The 23,123-nt window shown below is 36.1% G+C and overlaps 1 protein-coding gene across 1 annotated transcript; it reads right to left on the bottom strand.

Annotated features, from left to right (window-relative positions):
• Positions 1-727: 727 nt before the first annotated feature.
• Positions 728-21,750, bottom strand: ptpn9b (protein tyrosine phosphatase non-receptor type 9b). Its single transcript, XM_066720588.1, has 13 exons — positions 21,670-21,750; positions 14,375-14,515; positions 13,531-13,620; positions 12,768-12,892; positions 11,186-11,291; positions 9,210-9,320; positions 6,534-7,192; positions 5,432-5,525; positions 3,433-3,502; positions 3,133-3,211; positions 2,875-3,025; positions 2,323-2,524; positions 728-1,958 (listed from the first exon to the last, which is right to left on the bottom strand). Exons 1-13 carry the CDS (start codon positions 21,700-21,702, stop codon positions 1,735-1,737), a joined length of 2,085 nt encoding a protein of 694 aa, XP_066576685.1. The 5' UTR covers positions 21,703-21,750; the 3' UTR covers positions 728-1,734.
• Positions 21,751-23,123: the final 1,373 nt, after the last annotated feature.

The following is a 23,123-nucleotide window of genomic DNA, read 5'->3' as shown; positions in this document are numbered from 1 at the left end:
ATCCATAGGCTTTTGTTCATAAAATGCACAAAAGACATGACACCCACACATTAATTTTCCAGAATATGTTTCTTTACTGATATAAATCAGACTTTTTAAGTGTTTAACTCTTTTTGAACTCACAGACTGAATGTAGAATAGAGCCCAAGATATCCCACTGTCCAGCTGAAATACAGTTTTCTGATTGTTCAGGTATATTATCACATTCAGAGAAACGCTACTCTATTATCTTACAACTAAAAATCACTGATTATGCTATTTTTTTGTTTTAATACATTGCCAAGGACATCATCCAAGTAACTTCAATGTAACTCCAAAATATAACTTTGTTTATCAAATTAAAATACAGATTTGTTTTTAAGCATCGTACCAACAATCATTTATTAATACTGTCAAAGTTTACAAAGCCACATAAATAAACCAAAAATACAGTATATAAAATACAAAGGGAAAAAAAAAAAACTCTCATAAATGACAATTAACAGAGGTGAACCAATAGAAATGAATTTTGACACGAGCAACAATAAATTTACCCCTGAGATTACAAAAATATTCAATCCTGGTATGCAAGTTTACATCAGTTACTAGTATATACTGATATATATATATATATACATATATACATATATATATATATATACATATATATATATATATATATATATATATATATATATATATATATATACATATATACATATATATATATATATATATATATATATATATATATATATATATATATATATATATATATATATATATATATACATATACATTGTGCTACAGATAGAAGGCACATGAGAGTCAGGCAGTGTTAACCTCGAGGCAAAACACTGCACCCTTGTAGTGTCAGCTGGAAGTTGAAAGAAAAAAAGCAGACAAACAAAACAGGAAAATAACAAAGGTCCTAAAATAAGTTTTAATGGCAGTGTAAAAGACACCAGAAGAGTTAAGGCCAATTACCAAGAAACCCATATAATTCAGTAAGTTCTGAACAACCACACAGGTTTACAGGTTTTCCCCATATGCTAGTCCACGGTGTACAATGTGAAGCCTATTATATTCAAATGAGGCTTGTCGAAGATTTTATGCACAATATAAATGTATTGTAGATAAATATACAAGGCTGCTGTCAATCGTCAAGAGAACATCCAAGCATTCGAGGCAATACCTTTGGTTTAGGGTTAGTATAATTTTATATATATATATATATATATATATATATATAAAATTATAACTAACTAATATAGAGTTAGTATAATTATATATTTATATGTATTAACAATCATTGAGTACACTGAAAAGAGTACGAAGAAACAGCTAAAATAATGGATGGACAGACAGACCTACACTGACACACATATAATGTACAAAGGCCATAATTTAATAACTTCAAATTTGACAAAGCTTTTTCTCTTATTCTTTAAATATGTTCAAGTTTTTTTTTTTTTTTTTTTTTTTTCCCTTTCTCTTCTCTTTCCCCCCCATGTACACATCTCAAGCACAAGAACAAGTACAAAACGAAACTCAGGAGGGGAAGAAAATTAAATTAATGTCGATTTCAAGTTTGTCATTCCACGTGTGCAAGTCAACAATGCTACACTCGTAAGACGCGCCTCGTCAGTGCTGCTCTTGAAAGCTTAACAAGCTGCAGGACCCAGCTCTCTCTCTACATACCGTAACGTGTCAGAGACTTGGATCTCTCCAGTGGGCATCGCGGCAGGACAGGCCTCACTCGCTGTCGGTCTCCACGTCCGAGTCCGACCACTCGACCGGGGTCAGCATGCCTCTGCGCTGCGCGTACTCAATGACCGCCATGTAACAGAAATAATACTGGTCCCAGGTCTGGATACTGAAAGCACGTTGAGTCCGCATTCTCCTCACTGTCTGGTTCACATCCACCGTGCCAATGTCCTCTAATCTGGAGAGGCAAATATCCAGAGTGCAAAACGTACCTGAAGAGACGAGAGAAAGAGTCAGAAAATGTGACAAATGCACAACAGGAATAGTGTACATTGTCACCCTTGATCTTGAATCTGAAAATACATTTTTAAAGCTGGCTGCCAGAACAACAGGTTGCATTTCCCACAACTGCAGAAGAAGCGACACAAAACAATGTGGCTTTAACAAAACAGATGAACGCTGAATGTTAAATGTTAAAAGGATAAATGTTAAAAAGCCACTTTTAAACATACTTGGAGATCACTGCAAAACAGAAGACGTTAATCTTTAACTACTATATATTTTTGTCATATAAAGTTTGCTGGGAATGGGTGAATACAACAATTCTAAGTATCCTTTTCAAAACCACACCAGTACCTGTTCTTCCAATCCCTGCACTGCAGTGAACCACCACAGGCGGGCCCTCCGGTGGGCCGGTCCACTGTGATGCCCGGACGGCCGCATCCTGGTGCTGCTTCACCTGGGCCCGGAAATCCAGCATCGCCGAGGCGGACTTGGGAACGCCGAAATCTGGCCAGCTCATGTACAGATAGTGTGCCACGTCTCTGCTCTCACCTGTCTGGGCAGAAGGAAACACGGTCGATAGCACCACTAATGCTCTGGCTTTACAAAAACAGACGTGCGCATTAACAAAACACATACAGACAGTTTGTTCAGACCAGTGTTCACTACATGTAAAATACACTACATGGAGATAAACAAACATGCACACAGTCGATACTTTCGTTTTACTGAAAATATCGCAACTGATTTTACATGATGTTGAAGATGTAGAACGTAAGAAGCAGAATAAACTGTAATGCAAGTAAACATTTGTTGTGAACCTGGAAACCTCAGCGATAATTCACTTTTCACATTTTCATTCCAATTACTATAGAATAAAAACCAGTAGTTAGGTTCTCATCTTACCTCCTTGCTGTAAACCTGTAAATGGGAAAGCTTGAAGTCTTGAAAGATCTCTATATGTACATTTCGAATGAGGAACTGCCCATAGTCCTCCGTCTTGCCAGCCTCCAGTGGCCAGTATTGTCCGCATTTTATTCTACCCCTTTCCACAACTCTGAAAACAATTAGTGCATGTTGTCAAATTCTGTTTTTTATTTTATTCTGTATCAAAATAAATATAAAAACTGGAAAATATTAAACAAACAGACTTGAAATAATTACCTTGTTGTCATTACAATAATTAAAACCTTTTGTTCCCATACCATGCGCCAGAAGTCGCCGAATGTTTTTGGCAGAGGCCCTGAAGAAATTCACATGTTAGTAAAACAGTACTCTGGCAAGCATTCAAACTAAACAATTCACTATTAGCACAATAAGACTTAAAATACGGCAAAAGTCAGTAAACACTGAGAACTAAGACACACTTAAAAAAAATATGATCTAGAAAGTTCTCACAAACATTTACTATTAAAGGCATGAGAAATTAAGAGAAGAAAAACGTGTAATACAAATTGAACTTACCCTGTGTAGCTATATAGGCATTCTTTCGCTTATATCCATCCATAAAACTTGCATTGATATAATCAGAAGTCTGAGAGAAAAATAAATTGATACATGTTTAATGAACAAGTTTCTTTCTAGAATTTCCATACAGGTAATGAGGTGTTGAACACAACTTGATTGGCTGAAGAATAAAAGGATAGTCTGAACCAGGGGGCCAATCAATCAGACCACCATAATTGCAACTGAGTGACATGTATCACAGCCGATGGGAGGTAAGATTCAGTTTTTGTCTTTGGTCAGTTCTCTGCATTTTAAAAATCATCAATTATTGAACTGAATAATATTACATTTTATTCATAAAAACAAAACATTGAGTGAAAAGGAGGATACATTCCTTCAATGTTTTTTAAATTACCTCCACATTCAAAATATAGTGAATTCAATCAAACTTAAACCTAAACAGATCTGCAAAGTGGCCTCTCAATTCTTCAGAGAGCAAAACAACAATTTGAAAGGATACCCAGTCCTTACACGCAGTTTCTATGAGGTTCTTATACATGACTGCTGTGAATAACAATGAATTTAAAGGATTTAATTAATACAAACACTGGAAATGACTAATGGATGCCCTTTACTAATTGTAAAAGGCTTAACCTTCTGTAGAATAAAATGCGTATTAACACCTGTGAAAAACACAAGTGATAAGGAGCATCAGATTGTATCCTACGGGAATAAATGTCAGTTAAACCAAAGGGCAGAGAGGAAAAAAAAAAAAAAAAACCATTTATTATAGATAACAACAAGGATGTATTCGGATATAAAATTAATATTTGCCTTCTTCAATCCAGACCTCTGTCGCCATCTAGTGTTGCAGTCAATATTCTTTGAAGTTTGCTTTCTGACTACATTAAAACTGTAATCAAGTTGAAAACAGAACATACAATTATCTTAATAATGATACTGTTCTGATTAGAATTAAAAAGTCAAACTTGTATCTTTAATTTTGTTTCTGTGGCCTTGGTTCATTTGAAGCTATGGCTTTAATTTGTAATCTATTTTCTTAACACCTACTTCTTTAGATGCCAAGTCACTTAAAGGTAAAATTCAAGGTCTAACAAGTATTTGATTGGAGAAATGCAAATCACAAATACAAAGGTCTCAATATCTTGTTTGTATGTAAAGTCTGTGCAGCTAGGGACCACATGATTGATCTCTGGGAAAGTAACACGTGAGCCCTTATATTTAACTTCTCCTTGAATTAAGAACTATACGCATATTAACTTTAAACAAAAGTTGCAAAGTTAAAAAAAGTATTTCCATTCAAACTTCTGGATTTTATTTTATGATGGCAGTATACTTTTAATTTGAATTAGTCAGAAACTATAGTTTCTATAGATTTAGGAAATAATCAATCTACATTTAAATCTGTAAGCTTGAACACCGAGTCCTAGTGTTGTGTGTCTTGAGGGGTGGTGTCCTTCTGTTACTAAATACAAGTTTGATCACAATCTGTTTTGAAGGATATTAAATCACAATGCCAAAGAGTCTGTTTGGCTGTAACAATAAACCTGGAATGTCCTGCATTCAGGTAACGTAGCAGCATTCATCTAATGTGAAAAGAGTGAGGACAATGTGAATACACCTTTAAATATGCATTCTTTGTTTGAAAAAAAAAAAAAAATAGGCATGTACAATTTTACATTTATATATTTTTTTTTACGAGCTGATTAATGACAAGGGACTGGCTACCATTTAAATGAAATATGAATGCACTTCACAGCTAGACATTGTATTTATTTAAATTACCCATCTACGATTCAATTTATTTTTTGTCAGTTGCTGTAAACACCATCTCCCTGAAGAGAGAGAGAGTGCCAATGGGAGAAAGAGTGAGAGTGGAACAACATTCTAGGTCCTATATTTTCCTCTCATCTTAAAAGGAAAGGTTTTACACTTTTCCCAAAGTCAGACCCCACTATATACAAAGACTATCCCCACAAGTATACAGTGCACATACCTCATCGTCGTCATTCAGAGGGCTGAGCTTCACTCTGGACTGGTCCAGACACAGGACGTCACTGTACCGGTTTTTGATTTGATTGTAAGGCTTCCTGGAAACAACACAGCCAAAGGGTGTATTACTACTTCTGCTGCAATTTTAAAACTGGAGGTTAACAGTGCAATCAAATGTATCTGCATTTCTCTTGCCACTCTTTTGTAACTTGTGGATAAAATTGCCATTATTAAATATATACATAAATACACACACAAACAAATAAAACCCTTAAGGGTAAACAATGAATTATACTACTGTGAGATGTACAGGCTATTGCTATTTGGTTTCACTCATTATTCAAAGTAACTCTCCATGGGGTGTAAAAGCATTCAAAGTACAGCCACACCTTCACTGACATCTGAAAATGACTTGCTGTAATGTTACTCCCCCAACTTTTTTTTTTTTTTTCTTGAGAAGGATGGGGCATTTTTTACCTCAACAGTTATTTGATCAAACTTTTTCTTGATTTGCTTTCTCATAGATGACATATGGTGAAATATAGGTTTCATTTTTTTAAATTATTTGCCTGCAAGAGTGAGTACCTTTTCCATAAAAAAACAAAACAAACAAAAAATAAACTTACTGAACAAGAGATTAAAAAATCTAAATGTAATAACAAGTAACTATTCACACTATTATACCTATACCACACTTTACTAAGGTACCTAAGTTGCGTTATACCCTTGTAACCTGCACATCAGATTGGTCATTCAATATCTTCCAACAAACTGCAATACTTTTTTTTTCCCCGACGTTCACACATTTACACTGATTTTTGCATGCATATAGCTACGAGAGACCCTGTGTTGACAGCAGTGGCTTCATACAGTGAACACTCTCCTAGAACTGGGAATTCTCCATTTTGAAAACTCTCCAAACTGTATGGTGAAATTTGTATTACGTTTCTACTTGTGTCAGCTTCCTTCTACTATTTGAATGTGAGATAATGCAATAATCATTCCTGACAAAATAATGAAATGCTTTAATTAAAACTTAGACCTGTGACAAATAATGCATATTTTCAAAGGGACCCCCCCCCAAACCTCATGATGCAAATGCTTACTTAGAGTAATCAAAAGTGCCAGATGGGGGCTCTTTCCTGATCTCCTCATACTCCTGATATATGCCCTTCTTTTTTTTCCTTTTGACGTGCAGAACTAATTCCTTTACTGGCATCCCCCCCTCCTCTGGCATGTGGATGGACAGCTCTGCCGCGGTGGGCAGCGGCCGGGACTTCTGTGGCAGCGGGGGCACGCTCAGGTCCTCGGAGGCGTGCTTGTGCGAGGGTGTGTCCGGCGGCGTTTCCGACTGGGGCGGCGGCCTCCTCCCGTTGGCGTTGGGGGTGCAGTCCTTACCATCGGCCCCCTGGTAGTTTGCACACAACACAGAGCCGTTCCAGTGCTGACAGTTGCCCTGGGCGGTGGGTTCGGCCTGAAGGTTGCTAGTCCTGCTCTCGTGATAGTGATTGTGTAGGTGTGTGGTGTTGTCAGTCAGTCCGGTCTGAGCGCAGTTGGAGTTCAGCCCGTCGCTGGTCGGCGTCTGCTCCAAAGTGTACGAGTGGAGGAGGTTGCCCATACAATCCCCTTTCTGCTGGCTCTGGCTGGAGTTCACGCAAGCTTGGATCCAGGCTATGTGACTGTACTGGGAAGAGCCGCCCAGGTGCTCGGGCAGGGACTCCATAGGTATGTGGCTGGTCAGTTCATGGGCTTTCACAGTACACACCTTGGAAAGCACAATACAAAATTAAAAAACATGTATAAATGCAAAGAGCAGAGCTTGACACTGGTACAGCATGATTTTTAACATATTCTTCTTAAAACAAACAAAACACAGTCAACCATAAACATTTATTTTAATTCTATTCGATCAATCCATTTAATATGTGACCAGGGAAGCTATTATGTCCATTTGAGTTTATGATAAAATTGCATTTATATTGTTAAGAATTACATTTATAATTACTATTAAATAACTCCAAGGAAAACAGTGAACAAAGTACACATGCAAATAATTTGACATCATTTTAATGAGATACATGTACCATTGTGTGTGTGTTCTGGAGAAACATCAACACAAATCTAAAATGAAAGGGATCAATGAAACAACCTTATTTAATGTTCTTGTGCTTAACCAGGGTTAAAGCTATACAGAATTGAGGCTACAACCAGCATGAATTGTGTCTCAGAAAAAATAAAGTGCATTACACTGTGAATTGGAATACAAACATCTGATTAAATACACTTTAAGTAGGGACTTATTCCGTCAGTCTAATGGTTCATGCCCTGCCTGGAATGGCAAATAATGAAGCTAAAAATATTATCTAATGAGGATTGCGCATGCAGATAATTTTACACACAGCAAAAAACAAGTTGCCCCCTAAGCAGCAAACTCATGTGACTGGCAGTGGTAAAAAAAAAAAAAAAAAAAAAGTCTGTCCCCTCAAGTGATTATTTCAGAAATTGACAAATTATATTATGAATCTCTGAATTTACCAATTCTAATTCCGAATAATTCATGTTGATGCTTTCAATTCATTAGCTAAAGCATTACCCATTATTATTATCTGTATCAGTTGTGTTGTTCTGTACCCATCTCCTAATATCCTTGAAGATTATACATTAATTTTGAATTAAGTTCAGTTAATTTTTTTGCTTCTGGAGTCAAAAGGAAGGATATTCTCTTTGATAAATCATATTTGATTTACAATGAGAAAATCCAGTATGCTCCTTATTCTTAAAAGTGGAACAGTAATCATTCATTTGTAACAGAGCTAACAACATGAATGAAGAAAAGGGTAATGTCCCTCAGCATTTTTGTCACCACAAAAAGGAGACCTCCTCAACAATACTAATTATTTATTTTTAAGAGCTGTCTTTTCGAATCTCTCAGAAATGTAGCCACAGCAACAGCACTATTTTCACAATATAAACTAACTAAAACTAGGGCTACTGTGGTTCCCACCATGTGTGCTGGCAAAAAAATCATGCTGGTAGCCTCATCTGAGAAGCACTACTGTCCACTATTTACCAATCTGAAAAGTAATGAAGGCTGCATCACCTGGTGTTCACTGTATCTTGTTGCAATGAGGGGGGAAATGAGAAAACAAATAAAATGATTTTTTTTTTTCTCCAAAAAATGAGTCTTAAATTAACAGTAATCTACCCAAAATGAACAAAGTGCAGGAGAGGATGAAAACGACAACATATGGTCTTACTATTAATAGTTACATTTTAAAGCTATACCTTAACCCTTTCTATAGCTTACACCAGATTGCAATAATGAAGCATTACAGTATCATTATCACCATGAAGCTGAAACATCAAGCAAATTACAAAGATGACTGTTTACCTGAGCATCATCTTAAAACAGAAACTCATACTTTGACAGCATGAATGTCATTATACAGGCATATTCATTTATCTAGGTCTTTCTATAGTTTTAAATCACATCCTTATCACAGTAACAGGGACATTTAAAATATTATTTGCACGGTCCAGGTCAGTCATCTGTAAATGGGTTTTTGTTTGCATGCTGTAGATCAAATTAGCTGAGGCTGCCATGTTTTATACGACCAAGAAGTTTTCCCGCGGTCTACTGGACGTGGCTCATGCAGGAAGTAATTTCCAGTGGTCCGGATACAGCTGTGTTTAAATTTGGGAGTTCTGTACAGAAAGGGCTTAGAAGGCTGACATTTGTTGAAAGGAAAAGTCCTGACACTTTTCTTGTGTAATAATCTTACCCTTTCTCGTAGCTTTTCCCTCACAAATAGCCGGAGAACAGCGAAAGGTGCCCGAAACCACAGCGGAGATGAAACGATGAACACACACTTGAGCCGGGCAGGAAACGCACCCTGGTAAACAAAACAAACATTAGTACAAGACCAAGTTCTCATTAAATCCTATTAAAGAACAAGAGTTTCAACATAAACACATATTAAGTGTATGTTCAGCTTCATAAGACTATCCAAAGTTATAAGGTGGATTCTAGAAACTTCAGAAACCATGAAGCTTACAAGTACACCCTTCAATTGTAAGCCCTCAGGTGCATAACATTTTATAGAATATCTTATAGTACTGTAAACATGGAACCTTTTCTAACAAATCTACAGTACAAATATATTATAATAGGGAAATGGTTTATTCTAAATATGGAAAGCCACAGCCTGCATTTCATAGGCAGATTTACAATTATGTTTTGTTTACAGTAATGCCTAGATAAGCAACCATTATTTGAATAACAATTTAATTTGCTAGGAAAGCTGTAATAAGACATTTTGAGTGATGGATTTGGAGTGATGGAACAGCCACTTTGAATCCAAATAAGATGCACAGGAATTGAGTGCTGCATTTATTTCGGTCTGCACTCAAGACTCATTGTTGCCATGTTTTGGCTTCATATCCTCTTTCTTTTTATCACTGTGATAAAGCGTGCATGCGTTTATTACCCAAACTGAAGCAGACATTCTTCTTTTGACAAAGAGAAGCATCTACTAAAATATGACAATTGCTACACAAATTTCAATTAATATAATGGCAGCATTGTTTTGTGTCGATTACGGCCAATTCCGAACAGACTCCAGTAAAACATCACTAAATGAGATGTGAAAAGAGACAGGAAGCAGAAGTACGAGTTATTTTTATATGCGATAAGGCAGGTCTTTGTTTGGATTATTACATTTCTCTTCCCCCTTCTTTTGTTGGTTTCCATTCTACATCTTTTCTTGATATTGCGAGAGCTCCTGTTCCTCATTTGAATAATGTCAGACCCTCATGTTGCTGCAGCCCAATTTTTTCATGCTCTGGTTAACTTATTATTCTCTGAAGAAAGAGTCGCCACATCCCTGGTTGCCTGTTAAGCTAAGGGATTCAACACTACAGCACATTCACTCAAACCAGGGGACCACTGTACTCGGTTTAAGTACAAACAAATACATTCTTGCATACATTTTTGTAGATAAAAAGGTCAAAGACTTTTTATTTATGCAATACTCCTAGTATAATTTCTATACTGATTTATGCTTTCAAACTCATATTTCTGACCGCTGACAAGGTCTTTCATGATATGGTCTGATATGGGAACGACTGCTATAAGAATTCAAAATCTAGAGAATAACCAGCAGTTGGCAAAATATTCCATGAAGGCTGTGTTTGGATCTTCTCTGCATTCTTAACAGTATGTGGGTGTGGAGAAAATAACCGAAGCTCCCCCAGGAGGGAACCTTGCGATGCTCTTGTCACAGACAAACACCCACTGGATATCAACATCACCAAAAATAACATTGCTTAGATGTAATGAGGAAATATATTTAAGCTATTTGAAGTTATGGGAGACTTCACTGACCTTCCAAGAAATAAAATGAAAAAACAAAACAAAAAAACATAACTGGTTGTTTCTGCTCTGCTATACTGTAGTAATAACTAATATGAGAGGTATTATGTTTATGTAGGAGACGAAATTATGATTCCATTCAGTGAATTTCAACCTGTAAATTACGTGATTTTTGGCACATTAAGAAAAAAGGAAAATCAAGTTTAAACTGCTGTTTTCTTAAATGTTTTTAACAATACAGAATTATCTTTTTCAAGAAAGACTGGGTCTCAAACTCAGCCCTGTCAGAAAACAAACTGAACCACTGTACTGTAGTGACAATGAAGGGACATGCATAGCAGAAATACTTCCACATTTCAAAATAACAGAGAGGGAAAAAATATATACCTTTAGCAGATTTAAGATTTTCACACAGAGCTCATAGTCAAAGTTTCCATACGTGGAATGGGTCATGTCATAGATGAATATCAGACCAGCTCGCTGGGTGTGCATACTGAGGGGGAAAAAGACACATAAATACAAAATAAGAGCGAGAGGGAGATTTGTCCTGATAGAAAGTAGATTTGCCTTTAAGCAATAAAAAAATGTTTTTAAAACATTTTAGATATATGCCAAAAGAAAGAAGGAGCTAATAAATTGTTCTAACACAGATTAAAACAAATGCCTACTTTTCAAGACAATAAAAAAACATTGCTTAAATGTTACAGGTAAAAGCAATTTAAAAACAGTTAATCACTGGAAAGGCATAAGACCTCTCAAAACAAGTAACTTTTCTGATTTTTTTCTTCTAAATTAATTGTTGTGTTCTCTCTCTACAGCAGTGCATGCTGACCAAGTGTGTGACTCACTATCTGAAAAGGTCTTGAAAGGAAAGGGGAAAAAGGGATGGAACAAATGGTCGGCTGCTTTAAATTCAACAAAACAGTTCCTGCTTTTTCAATTGCACAGCACATGCAAGGAATTTTAAGCTGGATTTATATTTTGCATTTGAATGTAAATGTTAAACAGTGGTATATAAACAGCATGAGCGCCCAACTGGACGAGTTTGCGATCAGAATTTTAACAAGTTTTTGTGGGAAGCTAATTCTACAGGTGGTGAAGTGGTACATTTAATTTGAAAGCATATACGCTATAAAAATATGAAATTATAGAAGTATATATTTTTTTTGTTCTATTAAAAGCTGATTGACAGAATTTGTAAAATGCACACGAATATGAGATTTAGGCAAATCAACAACTAACTCCCATCTGATATAATTGACCTTTCTTTCCACCTTCATTTAGACTTGGTGGGATTAGTTGCTTTAGGGACACTGAATTTTAATTACGAAAATGAAGTCAATTAAAATTAAGATCAGGGTATATTTAAATTTTACATTTCAGAGAAATCCTCCTTACCAGACGAATGTATCCACCAACTACCAAAGACACTATAATTAATAATCTAAAAACGAAACACTTCTTGGGTTCTATTTATACAAGAAAAACCTGATGCTAGACTGTGAAGTAGGTTTTCAATATGCCAGCCATGGTGTTATATCGGGTGCTTGTGACACAGTTGGTTTATATTCATAAGCTTTCTCTGTGAGACTCTCGGATATCAAATAGCTTTCTCCTGCAACCACCCTTTAATGGGGTACAATCTCCAGTATACACGAGTCTTGTCCAATTTGTATACCAAAACTCGAATGCTCCGTCACCTCATCGATGCACCCAGTCACCAGGGTACCGTTTTACTGGCTTAAATGTTAAAGGTAAAATGATTCCATCCTGACAGGGAACAAATAGCAGTCTTGATGAGAGCTTTTACATAAGCATGCACAACACTAATGAATGAACTCCAGCTACATAAATTCTTGAAAAGGCAAAATAAAATTAAACAAATGTATGCAAAAAGAGAAAAAGAAAGAAACACTAAGGAACCATTATAATGACAACAAATACACAGCATACACACAGTTTTGAATACCTTTCAATAGCTCTGTCCAGTTGATAGATGATCGCCTGGAGCACAGCTTTATGTGTAGTTATGTCCGGCCTGTGTAATCGGGCTGTGAACAAGGCAAGTGCTGCCCCCTTAGCATCTCTCCCAGGCTAGGATGGACAGAGAAAAGCTGAATTACCTTGACATTACATAAAGAGTACCAAAAACACAGATGGAGTGAGCACAAGAAGAGCCATGGCAGTCATTCTGTCTCATATAACAGTGTAAGATAAGTGATTGTCCGTGACTTTGGCTAAATCCATGTATTCAGCGTCAGGATCACAAACATTAAACAGGTTATTCAATTCAACCTAGATCCGCCCAGCCACTTTGACTGCTGTTTAAAATGCATGTTTTAAATTACAAACTACAATTTGCTATAATTTTTTATATGTTAAAAATAGCCTGTACTGTAATTGTATAGGGCTTTGTATAACAGCACAAACATCTTCTTCAAAACTATCAAAACATTTTGTGACTTTCATTGTCACTGTCATGTAAAGAGTAACAATATTTTTTGGGTCCCAATTTGAAAGAACATCATTATATAGCTAAAGGCACGTGTAGCAGTTATTTATCTGATACCAACATAAATTCTGAAATCTGAAAAAATTCTGAAAAAAAATCCTATTGCAATACATTTATTGGCAGGACTTTTTAAAAATAAATATCATTGTAAATTAATCAATCAGCAAAAACAAAACAAAAACTTCAGGATTCTTAGATGCAATAGAAACAACATACTTACTAGAACTGTAAATTTACCACTCAGCAGTTCTGATCGAAGTGGCTCCTCATCAGGATTGATATTGTAAATTCCTTCTTTTAATCTTGTGTTCTGATTGTGGAAACAATGACAATATTATTGAATCTGCTGTTGTTATGATCATCTTTCAGAAGAGGTCCAGACAAGCTACCTGCTGCAAACATACAGAATAATGCTTACAAAGTATTCATCTAGGTAAAGGGACAATGCATTCATTAAGAATTTATAATTGTTTCATTTGTTCAAATTGAAGTTTCACATCACCATTTCCGTGAGTATTTCCCCCCTTAAAATGTGCCCATATAGCCTGTAGTTTGTCATAAAATGAGAGGCCACCGATTCAGACCTTGCTTGTTGCGAAGACACACACATTAAACACACAGTTAGCCTGTAAAAGAGAAGCTGTCATTTTACAGGAAAAATTACAGTGACACCATAAAAGTGACACCATTTTCATCTCAAACTGTTCATAAATTAGTCAAATGCTACCTTAAGTGAAAGCCTTACCAAGCCAAAGGTTAAGATTGGCTAAATATAAATGTTTCTGTTACTGTTTAAAAATCCAGGTGTGAATGCCAGGAATGGTTTTAGAGGGTGGTAAGCAGATCTGAGTTTCTCCAAATCTATATCAGGGAACATACATGGCCTATTTCTAACACAGCATGAGCAGAATCTTATTAACCTTACACAGGGCATTACAGTTGCTCTCTAATGGCAAACAAATGGTGTGTATAATGTAAATTATTATAAACAATAAATGGTGAGACTAATCTTTCCTATCTATTTACATGTAACTAAGAAACCAAACCAAATTAAAAAACCTTACTTTATAGGCCTGAAATAAATCAATGGCTCGAGAGATATCAAACTTTCGTGCCATCAAAAATTTCACAGCAGTATTATGAGACACCAGGACAACATTGGGTTGCTCTCTACTTTTCAGTTCCGTGAAAAACTCTTCTACAGCCTGTAAAAGAAAAAAGAAATAAAAGAGTATTTTAGTACTTTTCTTCATTTCTCTCGCTCTCAGAAACAGAAGGCTTTCTGGCACTCTGCTTTGAACTCAAATGTTTAATATTAATTGCTGAATTACAAAAAACCCACACACAAAACAAAACTCACATGCACGTAGGCCACATTTCTGAACTTGTTCCACTCAATGTTGTGGACTTGATTTAGCACTGCGTAACCACTAAATCTCAGATATTTACTATGATGTGTTAATTCATGTAGACTATAGATTTTTAATTAGTTTTTTACAGTAAGCTTTACAAGGGTAATTGGCAAGGGTAGGCCACTTAACTAAAAGCATTTTACCATGGTTTGACATGAAGCATGTTCCATCTGCCATGACTTGCATGTGTGTAGTTATGGGATTCCAGTAGCCCAACAGGATTCGTTAAATACTTGTACTTGAATGAACACTAGTTATGTCTACACAGACTACCTTTCATAAACAATGCTGAATTATCAGTAGGATCGAAAAAAAAAAAGCTTTTTTTCTTTGAAAGCCTGTAGTACAATAAAACCTAAAAAAAAATCCATCCATTACTACAAGTAAGGAGATTGGATATTCTCACAATTTCACATCACGAATGGCAGTTGCATGTTATTCTGATAATCTCCAAAAGTAATCTCTCTCTCTGCTAGAGTACATGAAATGAAACAGCAGAAAGAATAATCTCTACCAAAAGCTGCATAAAACTGACTACAACATATGTCAGCGATGACGAGGTAAATGCACACTCCGGTTACTGTATTTATTTAAAAAAAAAAAAAAAAAAAAAAAAGTTGCTCGGAGTAAGAGGGTTAAATTATATGCAAAGTAAAATTAATGCAATCTCAAAATGTCAACCCTATTAAACTCATTAAACTGGATTCTCAACAACAGAGTTATAGAACAGTACATAATCTCTTTGCTGGCATCCTTCCTAGTTGGAATTGTCTGCTTAATAAATCAATATACCTTTTATGTTATTAAGTTTAATGTTGCCTGCTTTACCCCGCTTGAGATTTAAAAACGTCAATCTTACTGAAATGGCTATTAAAATAAATGTGAAGTTTGACTCAGTTTGCATAAATGTTTAACCCATCTGTTTGACTCTTTTACTCTATGTTGCTTGAATTAACAAACATGTTTTCAATGACTTCGCCCAGAATCTCATGGAAACATTATAAGAATATTTTACTATATTTTGATTTGATGAAATAAAACCACTTAAAAGTTGTTAGTTAGTGACCCAAAGATTAGAAGCCACAATTTCTCTTTCCATTATATGCATATGCTGTAATGCTGAAGTAGCTTATATAATAGTAGTAATTTCCTAAATTGACTTTAACAAATGTTCAGAGATAAGAACATAAGGAAGTTTACAAACGAGAGGAGGCCATTCGCCCCATCGTGCTCGTTTGGTGTCCATTAATAACTAACTGATCCAAGGATCCTATCCAGTCTGTTTTTGAATGTTCCCAAATTGTCTCTTCAGACACATCGCTGGGGAGTTTGTTCCAGATTGTGATGATTTTGTGAAGAAGTGTCTCCTGTTTTCCATTTTGAATGCCTTGAAGCCCAATTTCCATTTGTGTCCCCGGGTCTGTGTGTCCCTGCTGATCTGGAAAAGCTCCTCTGGTTTGATGTGGTCAATGCCCTTCATGATTTTGAAGACTTGGATCAAGTCCACGTAGTCTCCTCTGTTCCAGGGTGAAAAGGTTCAGGTCCTCAGTCTCTCAGTAGGACAATCCCTTCAGACCTGGAATAAGTCTGGTTGCTCTCCTCTGAACTGCCTCTAGAGCAGCGATATCTTTCTGGAAGTGTGGAGCCCAGAACTGCACACAGTATCCAGATGAGCTCTAACTAGTGCATTGTACAGTCTGAACATCACTGCCCTTGTTCTCAATTCTACACTTTTGACAATATACCCTAGCATTGTGTTTGCCTTTTTTATTGCTTCCCCACATTGTTTGGATGGAGAAAATGAGGAGTCCACGTAGACTTTTAGGTCTTTCTAATGCGTTACTTCATCTAGATTTGTACCTCCCATAGTGTAATTATAGTGGACATTTTTGTTACCTGCATGTAATACCTTGCACTGAATTTCATTTTCCAGGTGTCGGCCCACAACTGAATATTATCCAAGACCCTTTGAATAGCCTGTGCTGCCGAGATTGTATCTGCTGAGCCACCTATTTTAGTATCATCTGCAAATTTGACAAGTTTGCTAACTATCCCAGAGTCCAGATCATTAACATAGATTAGAAACAGCACAGGCCCTAATACTGATCCCTGTGGAACTCCACTAACAACCTCACTCCAGTTAGTCAAACTCTAACCACACCCTCTGTTTCCTAGACATCAACCAGTTCATAATCCATCGACTTACATTACCCTGAATGCCTGCAGCTTCCAATTTGAGGATCAGTCTTTGGTGTGGAACCTTATCAAAAGCTTTTTGAAAATCTAAGTATATCATATCACATGCTTTCACGTGATCTACAGCAGCAGTTGCATGTTCAAAGAACTCTAATAAATTAGTAAGACATGATCTGCCTCGTCTAAACCCATGTTGACTATCTCCAAGAATATGGTTTTTATTAAGATGCTCCTCTATTTTCCGTCTAATAATTTTTTCCAACATTTTACAAGTGATGCAGGTGAGACTGATTGGTCTGTAATTTCCTGGCTAAGTTTTGTCTCCTTTCTTGTGGATTGGTATGACATTTGCTGTCTTCCAGTCAGCTGGCACAAGTATAATTTGTGCCATTTGTGTCACAGATGAGTGTTTGAAAGGGAATATTACTTCTGTTGACAAGACATGGATCTACATGTGTGTTCCCGGTAAATTAATGTTTATATTATTTATATATATATATATATATATATATATATATATATATATATATATACACATATACATACATATACATACATATATATATATACACATATATATATATATATATATATATATACATACATATATATATATATACACATATATATATATATATACATACATATATACACACACACACACACACACAAGTTAATACTGAAAAGATGAAAGGATATAGACATTTTAGCTACATCCAGAATTCTGCTAATGAACATGCTAACAAGCATAATAAAATGACTATTAGAAATGATTAAAGTAAAGCAAAGAGATGACTAAGTGGTTTCTCAAAAGATGGCTTAATGATGAGGTTATATTGGCCTCTTGGAGCTGGAGGGCTGAAGAATAGCTTAAAAAAAAGAAAAAAACCTAGATGTGCAAAAAACAGTGCAAAATGATGCAGGGTGTATGGCATGCTGGGGTATATTTAATTTCTGAACAATAGCCTAATTCTACTCAAGATGTGTGGTAACATGCTTTTCCACCAAGCACTTGTTGTAAAGCATACATAGTGAAGCTGTTCAAGAGTATGTTTATATATTATTGAAGTCATCTTCATACTTCTGGGAAATCTTCGTCATTGTAACATGGAGATGTTAGCATGGTTTTAGCTGGCATGGACAGACGTGAAGTGGTCATCCCACGGACAACAAAGTTAACTTCAAAGAACAGGACTACAGAATGCTGCTGACGAAGTGACACACATTCTATTCCAGAAGAGAATGTAAATATATACACTATATATATATACACACACACATATATATATGATATAGATTACTAATCATTTAACACATATTTTCCATTTCCCTACAGAGATGTTAAGAGTTGTAAATTTTTTTTGGTAGATGACAGAAAAAACAAATATATATATGTGATAAAATGTGGATGATATGGTAGTTTTGATTAAAATATATATAATATATATATATATATATATATATATATATATATATATAATAAATAATCTAAGAGATAATCAAACGTAGCACTCAAAATATGATGCCAGAAGTTAAATGATGCCAAGGTTTGAATTCACTTAAACAATTACATGTAGCACTAGATGATACAATCAATTAATTATAAAGCCAACACAATACCACTGAGAAATAAATTAATACAAGTATTCAAAGGACATTAATTATAACAGAAAATTCATTTAACATTGTAACTAAAAATATTTGTGACATGAACAGTGGCTTTCAATGTACCACTTTATATAATTTTATTTTTAAATAAGCATTTTGTAAGTCTATTATGTCTGAATCCATGGTTTACCATTGATATTGGCTAATCTACCACTAGCACAGTTGTTTACTTGTATAGTAAACAGCCTGGAAGCTAAGCATTAAAACACAAACCCCCAAAATACAACCAGTGTCTTGAAAGAGAAAATAAAAGTCCTGGTACTTAAGCTTTCATCAATATTGAATTGATATCAAATTTTCAGTACTCAGACATTTGAGATTGAGAAGCACTAGACTAGTTACAAGCAATGGTTACAATTAAAATGCAGTGCTTCTAATTGAGTGCAGCATAGGTGCAGCAGCTGAGAGCACAGAATGATCCGAAGACTTGGAAACTGTGGGAACAGATCTGATTTCATAGCCATCAAATTGAAGAGCAGCCAGGGAGAGGGAGGCATAATAGCATATTCTGAAAATCCGTTGGCAACATTTCAGTTTTATTAACTAACAAACATCTATTATCATTTAGGCATAAGGCTAGAAACAAACCACAGCTACAGTACGCCATGACAAAAATGTGTAACTGATACATAAGGAAATAACATGTTAAAAAGTCTATTCAACACACCAAAGCTCACAGTTTTTGTATGTAAGGGATGAGTATCAAATAAATCAAGAAACATTTTCATAAATCAAGAAGTATTATGCTCTACAATACTGCCTGGCTATTGTTAATCAATACATGCATAACAATGTTAACTACAGAATAATTATTATTGTGTTGTAGGTTAATTGTTTAGCAAGAGTTTCTATAATCTATACAGGTTTTTTCTTTTATAATCATATAGGCTTTATTTTGCATTCCTAAATTCCAATGCTAAATCTGAAATAAATATTATGAAATGGCTTCCACATGAAAATAAACCCATAAAAAAGGCACACTGTGGTAAATATAGAAAAGCAAGCCAGAACATTCCTTCGTAAATATCCAGTGCAGTGGCTTGTGACTGGCAATGGCAAATAGCTCCAAACCTTGCAGGAGGTGCTCTTCAGTAAAAATAATACATACTTACGTAGATAATATTAAATGTGGGCGAAATTGCGATTAAGAGTTAGCATACGTTATTTAACATCTACATGTCTGTGGTATATCAATTGTATCAACAGTCATTTTGAGAAGTAACTGACAAATTATTGCAGCAATTGCTGTGCTAATTTGCTAGCAAGTCTGCGGAAAAGAGAAAAAGAAATATATATGTAAAACCTCACAGTGGTATATTGGGTGACCACATTATAGAAGCAACAAGCTGCATTATATAGTAACAGTAGAACAAATCCAGCATATTCTGTAAAAGCATACAGAAACTGTTGCTCCACTTTCAAATCAAGCCCGGATCTTCATTGTCACATGCATACAAACATGATAACTATAACAGCTATGGAAAATGAATGTGCTGCAGAACACCTACATGAGAAGATAAGCTACTGACTTATTTCTCAGAAAAGCCTGCTGTGTTGTATTGGACTTCCCCTTTCCCGTCGACTGTGGTACACTCAGCACTTTTTTTGGTAAAAACGAATCTGATTCTGGTAATGCTATTGTAACATCTAAATTTGAAAATTAAATACCACATTGTTTTTCAATTTGAGACTAATTGGGAATGGAAAAAGGCAAGCTTAGGCCCAGAGGCACTTAAACCTCAGCTTCTGTACTGTTTATATTAAAACATAAATACATACACACACAAATATATATAACTAATTAGGGGGGGAAATAACATTGAATACTACAGCAAATCCCTGGGATGGGGACATGTTCTCTTGACCAAGGCTTTGCAAGTGTATTAATTAATCACTCAGTAAAATATGAGCATTTGGTATGATGGTCATTAACACAGTAAGTGAATAGTTAATCTGATTTATTGTGCAATATAATGCAGATTACCCAGACAAGTTAGGTCCAGACTGTTGTTGACTGCCTTTCAAAAAGTCTGATGTACATTTCACTTAACACTAAGTTTTATGCCTAAAGTCGGGCAACCAATTTGGCAGATGAAACCCATTCGAGCGGCATGAAAAGCACTCACCAGTATGCAACATACAATTCAAAATACTGTTACTACTGGAGAAGCAAGCTACAGCCTGCAGTGCAGCAAGCATAAACTGGCCTCTCTCAGGATTTGTGTCATAGAGAGATCTAGCAATTGAAGGGTGCCAACAACCTCACACAGTCCTATATTGGAGTATTGCATAAAATCTGTTAAAGTTCAATGAATCCCCTACCATCCCCACCCTAGTGCAATGAAGAGAGACACGGCTATGGCAAATCGAAGGCGTGGCAATTCCAGCCCTCTATACACAAACACCAAAACCCAAGATGTGCACATATTTACTGAGACACCTTTGATTGCCTGACACATTGAGAAGATCACTGTTGGCTGCACTGACGTGTGGTTATTGACCATAGTTAATCCCTTTTAAGTACCCCCTCATTTCTCTCATTCTTTCCAACAATACCCCTTACTTCGATATAGGTGCGTGTGTTTATTTCTAGATCTACAGAAAAACAGCATACGCAAGATATACACCTATATGTTTATATATGAAAGCTCTCATCGCAAAAAACAATCGGCCAGAAAACATCTAGTCGTCAATTAAGCAGCTCAACACGAATCCACACCCCACAAATCAGTGCCGTGTTTACCGTTCACACACCATGTGCAAATAGGCGGATGCTTGGAGGAACAGTCTTTACGGTTAATGATCTGCTTACTGTAAAAGTAGAAAAAGGGACTAAAAAAAAAAACTTAACCCAAGAGAACCTAGCTTGGGCCTTCGTCACTCCTCCCTCGGTCCCTCCCTCCTACTTTTACACTATGTGATCCCAAGACATGCTCCAGCCTCATACCACCACACAACGGCCCTAACGTGCAGCTGAAACCGGCCTTTGTCCCCACTCTCACTACCTGCTGACGAAATGTGATCAAGACTCACAAGCCACGCTCGAAGAAATATAATAAAAAATACTGTTTGACGGCTCTTACCAGCTCCTCCTGGTCTGTCAGACCCTCCGCCATCTTTCAGCCTCAGCAACAGCCTCCTTGCAGGACCGCCCACTAGCCTCGCTCTCAAACCGCCCAGCTGAGCGGAGGAAGGGCACAGGTCGCAGATGTGTGGCGCAGATGTCCGCAGGTCTGCGCTGCTCCACCAATGGGATCGGCGGCATTCTGCAGATCTGCGCAGAACTGCGTAAATCTGCGCTACATAAACACGACCACAGTTTGCGCTTGTTACTCGGCCAGAAGAGCAGATTGGATACATTAATAACATTTCATTGCGGATTTTACGGGATTTCTTCAATTATATGGAATTCTATATAATGTATTAAAATCGTATTTTTAAGCTTTTTCCAATGTATTCCACATAACCTTTATGTATATCGTTTTTGTTACCATCATTATCAAAATCAAAACTATCTATATTTTAAAACTAATTGTTTCATTTATCTTCTTGATCTAAATCCGATTGTCGTGCCAAAATGTGGTATGCATTAACTATGTGTTTTTTGTAAAACTACAGATGAATGAAAAATAAGAACTTTTAGAATCACTGCCAAAATCCTCAAAACAGTCACAGAATCAATCAATACATGCATACAAGGGAACAAACATCTGGGTCCATTTGAAATGTTCAACCCAAAGTATTATAGCTAACCCAATGTTAGACATTCAACTGCAACCAATTAATTAGGTGATTGAGGCCTTTTTATACGTCTTTTAGACCAGATTGACCCTGGCTCTTGAAAGAGAGAATAGCAAGGGTTTGGGAAACATACCATTTATGCATTATCACTTGTTGCTTCTACTGTAAAAGAACTGTAAACGGTTGCATTTGTTTTAAATTACTTTCCTCAAATTGAACAACCTGGTATGTTATATGTCTAATGCAAAACATCTACAACATGTACTCTTGCATTCAGGAATGTTTAAAATACCCATCTCCTAGTGTAATTTTATCCATTATATATTTTATTCCTTTATATTTGCATTTTATAGGGATTTAGGATAGATTTATGGACAGGTATCTACACATGACTCTTCCTCATTTGTGCTCTTGTCAGTCACACACACAGCTAGACTCTTCAACCCTGCCCTGACCACCTCTCCTAGGTCATAGCTGTATTGTTGAGCGGGCCAATTCTGCATCATTGTGGTCCCCATGTGAGTAGCTGGCATCTGGGGTTGCATAACGCGAACCTGGTAGCTGGGCATGGTAATTGTGCCATCACTAGCAAGCACACTGGCTCCCAAATGTAGGAGGTTTCTGGGTCACATTACCACTATAGAGGCATTCTTATTATTTACTGGGGCTGTATTGGCTACAGATGCAGGAGATGGACATTTTATTTTAAGTATTTGCCTGTGTTTTCTTGCTTTGCTGCTATTGTTATTTTAAATGCACTATTCTGCACACACAGGTTATTTGGTGCAAGGTGCCT

This window comes from Amia ocellicauda, chromosome 13 (assembly GCF_036373705.1).
Source record: "Amia ocellicauda isolate fAmiCal2 chromosome 13, fAmiCal2.hap1, whole genome shotgun sequence".
NCBI lineage: Eukaryota > Metazoa > Chordata > Actinopteri > Amiiformes > Amiidae > Amia > Amia ocellicauda.
Note: the sequence above shows the minus strand (reverse complement) of the source record. Positions and strands in the feature narration are given on the sequence as shown.

Excerpts from the sequence above, each read along its gene's own strand:
- ptpn9b (XM_066720588.1), bottom strand. The coding sequence starts at position 21,702 with ATGGCGGAGGGTCTGACAGACCAGGAGGAGCTG. Across the intron at positions 7,193-9,209 it reads GGGAAAAGCTACGAGAAAGG|GTGTGTACTGTGAAAGCCCA; the intron begins GTAAGATTATTA and ends GTGCTTTCCAAG. Across the intron at positions 3,026-3,132 it reads ATTATTGTAATGACAACAAG|AGTTGTGGAAAGGGGTAGAA; the intron begins GTAATTATTTCA and ends AATTGTTTTCAG.